Here is an 8,526-nt window from a genome sequence, read left to right as displayed (position 1 = left end):
GAGCCCTATACCTGTTTCAGGGATTGGTGTGGAGCTGGGAGAAAGAGATGTGCCCTCTTTACAGTAAGATTGCCGAGGGGTAGATGGGAGCCATCTGGCTGCCACTGAGAGCCCAGCAACATGAAAGAGAGCAGAGCAGTGAAGAGGCCTCCTTAGGTATTGACGGCACTGTGAGAGCTCCTGGATGCAGCTGTGCCTGAAGCCCTTGGATTCCTCATTTATAGGAACCCATCTGTTTCCTAAAGTGGGATTCTCCCAGCCAAAATAGACCCGAATGCTTTAACAATGACTTTGATCACAAAATCAAGCCAGTTCATGCCCAGGCCTAGTTCCTGGACCTCGGACAGTTGGAAGCCAGTGCCCCTCCCCCAGTTTGCCAGGAGAGACATACAAACAAGTTCTACTTTCTCTAAAATTAGAAATTGACCTCTTACAACGAATGGATGTGATTTTCTTGCTAAATGAGCCATATTCTTAGCATGCGCGTGAGGCCTTCTTGTAAATCGTCATGGGGAGGAGCGTCCCGTGGCATCCTAGGAGAAAGGCTGTCTGGAGGCTGCGCTCTGCAACTGCCTGAGGTCTTTGGAGGAAAGGGCTGTGGGCCTCTAGTTAACATTCCCGTAAAATGTGGCTGCAATGATACAAATAGTCCTGAGTGGCTGCAAAGGCCTATTTTAAATAAAGAGTCACTAAGATTCAATAATACTGACAGCAGGGCCATCAGTAGCTTAGACGCTGCCTTCGTGGGAACCGGCAAAAGGCCACCCTCACTCCAGGCACTTCTGTCAGAGAAACATCACGAACAGATACACGACCTCTTGTTTATTTGAACGTGGCCTCTGCACGGATTTCCCTGGGCAGGACGTGTGGTCACATGGTCGCGACGAGCCACCCGGGCCGCAGAGAGGGTGCAGGCAGGCGCCGAGGCGGCCACCGAGAGGCGGGGGGGTGGGGTGGCCCTCAGTCCTTCTCCTCCCCGTGGGTGATGATGTGCACCAGGTTCTTGTAGTCCAGGTTGCCCGTCACGTCGGGGGGGAAGGCGGCAAACATCTGGTCGATCTGCAGCGACGCAAGAGGGGCAGGGGTGACGGGAGGGCAGTGGGGGGGCGGGCCGATGGGAAGGCAGTAGTGGGGGACACACGGGCCACCTGCAGAGGACCCCTTAAGGTACATTAATAATATTGACAGGACTGGCGCTTGTTCGTACAGGAATTTTGGCGAATTATCAAGTGTGTCTTTTTCCAGGTACATTACTGCCACCTGCCAGAAAATCATATATTCTGATTTTTAAAAAAAATAAAAATCATAACAAGACACTTTACTGCCATCTGCTGGGAAGTTGTCGCAACAAATATATACTCTGATATATATTACAAGACCGGCACCCGGAGAACTGTGCAGCGCACAAGCTACGTAACAGCCGGTGGAACCCTGCAGGCGCCCTTACTCCATCGGGAAACTGATGCTCTAACCGGGGCTCCCTGCGCTGTGAGGAAGGTAGACCTGGGGTCAGACAACCTGCATCTACCATCGGCAGTGTCCTTCTAGGCACCTGACTTGATTTCCCTGGGCCTCAGTTTGTGCATCTATAAAATGACATATTAATTCTGACCTCACGGGGGCATTGGGCGGATGGCAGTGAGATACGGGCTCAGTAAAGAATAGGTCCTCTCTCGCTGTGGGGTCAGGAGTGTCTTAGAAAAGAGATGCGAGTCCCCAGAAGGGTGATGCCAGGAGCTGGGGTGCAGGGAGCATCCAAAGGGCCCTGTTACCTCCTCGTTGGAAAATCGCTCCGCCTGCGTGGTCAGCATCTCCTTAATGCTGCAGAGGGAGAGAAGCAGGTGTTGGTGCCAGGCGTGTGCAGGGGGAAGCGGTGAGCCCCTGCATCCCGCCCCCCCAGGTCCCACTCACTAATCAGCCTTCAGCACCCCTTTGCCTTCGGGGTCGAACACTTTGAACGCATTGAGAATGGTCTCCTCGGGGTCCGCCCCTGAAACAGAGAGCAGGGTTGAAACGGACCGTGGGAGGCTGGGAACCTGTTGTACCCCAGGAGGCAGGACCTAAGGCCCCTCCCCGAGTTGGGGGGCCAGGGCAAGGCTATTTTGCTTGGAGGAGAGACACTGCCTTCTTCTGAGCACTGAGCCTCAGTTCCCACCTGCAGACTGGGGATCAGAAGAGAAGCTGCCTCCTAGATGCTGTTACATGAGGCGATGCGTGCACAGTGCTCAGCGTGAGGGCGGGCTCGGGGCACGCCTGGCAGCTGCCTCAGCTGCTGTTTTAATTCCCCTTTCCTGGTGTTCCTCGGCCTCTGTCTCCTGGCAATCCTTGTCTGTTCTCCGAGTGCTTTAATTCATACCCAAAGATGAAGACACACAAAGACAGACAGACACAGACACACAGATGCACACAGCTTACCCTTCAGTTTCTCCCCAAACATGGTGAGGAACACGGTGAAGTTGATGGGACCCGGGGCTTCCTTGATCATGTCGTCGATTTCTTCATTTTTCACGTTCACACGCCCTAGGGCGGGAAACACACACTCAGGGCCTCCAAGCGGGGACGGAAATGGCTGTTAGGACAACTGGCACTTGCCCCTGTAATTCCACCCGGGGAATCCAGTCTGAGTGATCAGAGACAGCGGCCCGGCCAAAGGTCCGCGGGAGAAGATGTTCCTGATGGTGTTGTTTATAATAGACGAGCAGCTGGAAGCAGCCCAGACTCTGACACAGGAGGGGATGGTTCTATTTAAAATAGTTTCTTTAGAACCTGGGGCGTTTTACACGGATACTTTAACATTTCACTCAAATGGGAAATGGTCGTCGTATAAATTGGCCCTTCTCAGCTGGAGGTGGGAGAGACGGGTCAGAATCCCTGGAGGGAACCTGTTCAAATGACCCCTGCTGTAACCCACACCGCCTTGGAGGTTCTGATGTGCCCCCTGCTCCAGTCTCTGCCACAGGCCCATATCGTACCTTTGTGCAAATTAGAAAAAGATACTTCTTAATTTTTTTTTTTACTTTTTAAAAATTCTCACCTGAGGACATACTTATTGATTTTAGAGAGGGGAAGGAGACAGAGAAACTGATGTAACAGAGAAACATCAGTTGGTACTTCCAATATTCGTCCTGACCAGGGGTCAAACCTGTAACCTAGGTATGTGCCCTGACCGGGAATGGAACCTGCAACCTTTCGGTATCGAGGGTGACACTCCAACCAGCTGAGCCACACTAGCCAGGGCAAGATAATTTATGTTTTAAATATAAAAATCTACAGTGGCTGCGAGCGTGAATAGTACTGCTGTTAGTGGTGGCCCTGAGCTCGGGGGGTAGGAATAGGGGGGGCGTTGAGTGGTGGCAAGTGGGACATGTATATTGTGAAAAAGCTCCATGCACTTATGCTCACACTGTTGAGATGTAAGATTTTAAAAAAGCTGAATCCCAAATGGAATGATTCCAGTTATTAACACCCCCATACACACCCCCATATACCGAGAAAAGACTTAGAGGCTGAAATGTTAATGGGAGTGTGGTCTAACGGGTAGTATTTTTTGTACTTTTCTAAATTTTCCAAGTTTTCTGTTGTGAGCTGGCACTGCATTCAAATCACAGACACAAAAAGTTATTTTAAAAAAAAGATGTGAGAATGCTCCAAGATTAAGCCCTTTTTTCCTGTCCTCTGAAATTTGTCTTAAAGGCCAACCGCGGTTGAGCTCTTTCTTGGGAAAATGACAAGCTCTTCACCTTTTCGATGGTCCCACCTCCCAGCCCTCATGGGCACAGGATGAGACCTTCCTGCAGGCCCAGAGGGGGCAACGTACCAAGAGCAGCAAAGGTGTCCCTCAGATCATTCTTGTCGATGAAGCCATCCCTGTTCTGGTCCATGATGGTGAAGGCCTGTGAAAGGGAGGTGGTTCACTGGTCAGCCCAGGAGAAATTGGGGTGGGGAGGAGCCCAAGAGGCTGGGCCACGGGGCAGGGAAAGTGGGATTCTGGGATTTTCAAGGAACATTGAAGGACATTCTATCCGGAGTCAAAGACTTAATGCAATCTGGCAGGTCCTCAAAACGTTAGGAATATAGTGTTACCATACGATCCCGCAATTCATCTGCCAGGTTTCCAGTCAAGAGAATTAAAACACCTGTCTGCACAGAAACCTGAACGTGAATGTCCACAGCAGCGCGATTCATTATAGCCCCAAACTGGAAACAGCCCACATGTCCATCAACAGACGGATGGGTAAGCAAAATGTGGTCCATCGATACAGTGGAATACTACTCAGCCGTGAAAAGGGAAGGCAATCATGACGTGCTACAATATAGGTGAGCCTTGAAGCATGATGCTGAGTGAAAGAAGCCAGACACAAAAGGCCACATACTGGGTGACTCGATTTCTATAAAATGTCCAGAACAGGCAAATCCATAGAGAGAAAATAGGGCAGCGGTCACCAGCGGCTGGGGGAAGAGGGAAGTGGGGAGGGACTGCTAATGGGTGTGAGGTTTCTTTTGAGGGTTATAACTGCTCTGAAACTAGGTAGGGATAATGGTTGCAAAACTCTGCGACTATACTAAGTAGCCACTGAATTATACACTTACTTTAAAAATGCAAATTTGTGGTATGTGAATTATATTTCTATAAAGCTGTTACTGAAAAAAAAAAAAAAACAAGTTAAAAACTAGGGTCTCGTGCCTTCCCCCTGACTGGCCGGCCCAATTATCTGTAACCCAGAGCCAGTAACCCTTCTCAGCCGGCCAGCAGGGAGACTCCGAGACCTTCGTAAATGCCCGCGTGTTTTACAGATGACACCTCGTCTCCCTGTTTTCTGAGTTCTTTGTTGCAGCTGGTGGCTGAAAAGATTTGCAGCCCCTGCCCACACTCCCAGCAGCTGGTCTCATCTCAGAGGCCGGGCAGGGCGGGGGAGACGGGTGGTGGAGCTTCCTCCCTGGAAGGTGACCGTTTCAAGTTCAGACAGGACATTTCATCCCAGGAATGCCTCTTCCCCGGGTGGCCTAAGGGACTCAACATTCCTGTGATCTGAATGTTAGTGGGGACAGAAGGCGCAAGTGTGTGAACGTCCCACTTGGAAGTGCCAGTGGTTTGCCCTTTGGAGATAAAGCACCCCGGCCCCTTTAGCACAGTGCAGCATATTTTCCTGGGGGGGTGACAGTGTGAGGCAGTCTCCACGGCTGAGGAAGGAATTAATTAGGCAGTGGCTTAATTTTGCCTGATTGGCACTTAGAAAGCTTCGTAAGGCGCAGTCCTGTAGATGCGATGGGGCTTCCCACCCCCCGGGATTCAATCGAGGGCGGTAAAACCCGAAACCCAGCAGACGCTGCTTTTCATCTCTCAGATGGGCAAGAAGAATATTTTAGACTATTAATGGCCAATGTTGCCAGAGGTGCGGGAGGAGGAAGCACTCTCTCCTCTTGGGGCCAGTGGGAGTAGGAATCAGCACCTCGTTTCTGGAGGACAGTTTGGACGCATCGACTGAGAGAGAAACAGGAACGCCGATGGGCTGCCTCCCGCGCAGGCCCCGGAGCGAGGCGCCCGCCCGCTGAGCCGCGAGCCGGGGCTGCTTTTTTTTTTAAATTCCTTCCTGTGACCCAGCAATTCTGCTTTTAGGATTTGACTCCAAGGAAATACCCAAGATACGAGCAAAGATGTGTTACTTATAAAAATAAAACATCCTAAAGACGTAACATCCCACCGTAGGAAGCGGTTTAAAGAAATGATAGAAAATGGTGATATTGCCTCGCTCAAAGAAAACCAGCAGGCACTGAGGCAGGAGACTGTAGCTCTGTTCAACAAATATATACGAATGTAAGAAAAATGGCTTGAAGGGCATCTACCAGAATGTTAACTGATTATTTCTGCATCATAGAATTGGAGGTCATTTTTGTGTGTGTGCTTCTCTGAAAATTTTTCTACATTTTCAACAAAAAAAGCACTTTTCTTTGATGATTAGCAAAAGTTACTAAAAAGAATTTCTTGAAGTGGGCGACACGCATGTGCAGATGGAATCTGGGGTTTTTGGAGGGTACAGACGTCTAAGCGAGGGGTCCCCGCAGAGAATGCGGAACGAGGGGCAGGTGCCCCTAACGGGTGGGAATCCGCATCCAGGCCGGCGACTCCACAGCTGCACCCACCTCCTTAAATTCCTGGATCTGGGTCTGTTCAAACATGGAGAACACGTTGGAATTGGCGCCCTCTGCTCTCTTCTTGGCTTTCTTGGGTGCCTGGGGGGGAGCATCGATTAAAAAGAGTCAGAAATTAGAAAACTAGGTCAGGCCCAATCTCCGAGTGAGCCTCAGCTGCTCATCTGTGAAACGGGGGTAAGGTGTCCACACGCTTCTCAAAACAGTGATTGATGCAGGAGAGCTAAAAGGACACAAAATGACACTTCGCAAAGGCCCCCCCGGTTCTGGTGGGGCCTGAGAGATTGCGGGTCTTGTAGCAGCCCCTTTTTAAAATCTAGGAGAGGTGGAGGCGTCCTTGGGGCCGGAGCCCCGCTTTCCGACCTGCCCCGGCAGGGCCCAGCTGCTTTTGTTCTGACGCATTTCACAAAAAGTTCAGCAACGCACAGAAGGAGGATTGATGGGGGTGGGGCTGGGGGGTCAGGCTCACTAAACCATGAGGAATGTCGAGATGAAATGACACTTTTTCAGGGTGTTAAAACCCGACCGCTCGCCCGCCCCCACACGCGATTTTCCCTTGTTCCAAATGGCAGCGAAATCTCTAAATATCTGGCCTTGCACCGCGCAGAGGGGCGAGCTAGCATTTCGCCGCGCGCGTCTCTCTGACTTTAAATAGTCACAGCAAATGCTTCGACGCTGCACCTCCGTTGTCCCATTGAACCCTCGCAACTGCCCTGTCAAGTAGATACTGTTATTATTGTCACCGTTTTAAACTGGGGAGGCAACTGAGACTCAGAGAGGTTGGGTCACTGGCCTAAGCTCACACAGTCACAAAAAAAGCAGAGCTGGGGTTGAACTTGGGCAGCCTGGCTCCAGGGTCTGTGACCCTCACCATTCTCCTGCGCTGACCCTAATTTGGGGGCTCCCAGCTTCGGGAGGGGGCCACCTAACCAAACAACGCACGGAGAAAGGTTTTAATTTTGCAAGTTCAAAAGGTGAAAACAAAAAGATCTTTTCCCCAGCTGCCTGAACAAGAGAAGAGAATTACAATTTGATCCTTAAAAGCGCTCAATCCCATTTTGCAAGCCCTGGGAGTTATTGATTCCTCCAGAGGTCAGTAGACAAGCCATAAAAAAGCCAGCTCTCTTATTTTGTTTTTGCAGGTCCCCGGGAGCTGCTGTTATTTGTGGCTTATCAGGGCATCGATTAGGGTTCCTCTGCGCACGCACAGCGAGCAGCGCTTTTCCCACCGGGACCCGGGGTCCTCAAAAGCCACCTCCCCCCCCCAGTCCTTTGCTTGTAGGGGGCGTCCCCTCCTGCCCACCCAGCGTCACTCACCTCCCAGAGCCCCTGCTACTCACCATGGTGGGAAGGACTCAGCACTGACCAGTTCCCTGGAAGAATCCCACAGGCTGCCCCGCTCTCCTCGGCAGGAACAATAAATACTTCCTCCCCAGGTTTAAAAATAACCCCATGACCACTTTTGGCAGTTAATAGGTGAGGCCCGCCCCACCTAGGGCCTCCCCCGCCCCACCCCATGCCCTTCTTCTGAAGTCAGGGCAGCTCACTCGCCACCTGGTGACACTTGAGACCCAAAAAAGCATTCAAGGTTAAAGAGACAGCGGCTGGGTCGTGGGGACAGAGGCTTTCTGCAGCATTTGGGCGGGCGACACTTGTGCTTGTCAATTTTGAGAGAGAAAATGGAAGGGAGAAGAGACTCAGAATTCTCTCCCATGGATCAGGCACAGGTCCCGCCTCAGGGCCTTTGCACCTGCAGGTCCCTCTACCTGGAATGCTTTTCCATCAGACACGGGCAAAGCTTCCACATTTATTGCCGCCCCGCTCTGCGCAGGGCCCTGATCCAAGGGCCTGATGTACCTCAGGTAAGGGGGCACACATAATAAACTTCTATTTGAGAAGAGATGGAAGGCATGTTCAACTGTCACAGGGCAGGATAATCTCTCTTGAAAATGCAGCAGTGTATTATTTGGTTATTTTTAAAGCCCAAGTCTTGGTTTACTACATAAGACTAAAACTAAAACAAGCAAAACTTAGATAAACACAACCGAAACCCCAAAATGACTTCCCGGACTTTTAGACCTGATTTCTGAACTAAAATAAAAAAAAATTAAATTAAGAAGATGGATTCCCCCCAAAAAGGGTGGTCCCTGTTGTAATCCACATAGCGGGCCGGGAAAATGAGGCGCAGTTAATACTTCAGAACAAAACCGCAAAGAGATGCAAATAATGAACAGTCCAGAAGGAGAGGCCCAAAGTGAGCGAGCACAGTTGACCCTCCAACAGCCCAGGGGTTACCCGTGCCAAGCCCCCAGGAGGTCCCTGTAGAATTTCTCACTCTACCGTCCGGCCTTCCCCATGCAGAGTCGCCAAAACTGT

The 8,526-nt window shown here is 50.9% G+C and overlaps 1 protein-coding gene across 1 annotated transcript; it reads right to left on the bottom strand.

The window, feature by feature from the left end:
- Nucleotides 1–813: 813 nt before the first annotated feature.
- Nucleotides 814–7,539, bottom strand: MYL2 (myosin light chain 2). The gene is made up of 7 exons (XM_087828620.1): nucleotides 7,491–7,539; nucleotides 6,142–6,231; nucleotides 3,818–3,893; nucleotides 2,416–2,520; nucleotides 1,912–1,990; nucleotides 1,773–1,821; nucleotides 814–1,059 (listed from the first exon to the last, which is right to left on the bottom strand). Exons 1-7 carry the CDS (start codon nucleotides 7,491–7,493, stop codon nucleotides 961–963), a joined length of 501 nt encoding a protein of 166 aa, XP_087684746.1. The 5' UTR covers nucleotides 7,494–7,539; the 3' UTR covers nucleotides 814–960.
- Nucleotides 7,540–8,526: the final 987 nt, after the last annotated feature.

The sequence above is a fragment of the Miniopterus natalensis genome, chromosome 20, assembly GCF_054644295.1.
Source record: "Miniopterus natalensis isolate mMinNat1 chromosome 20, mMinNat1.hap1, whole genome shotgun sequence".
NCBI classification, from domain to species: domain Eukaryota; kingdom Metazoa; phylum Chordata; class Mammalia; order Chiroptera; family Miniopteridae; genus Miniopterus; species Miniopterus natalensis.
The sequence above is the reverse complement of the archived record's forward strand: the minus strand, read 5'-3'. Positions and strand labels throughout refer to the sequence as shown.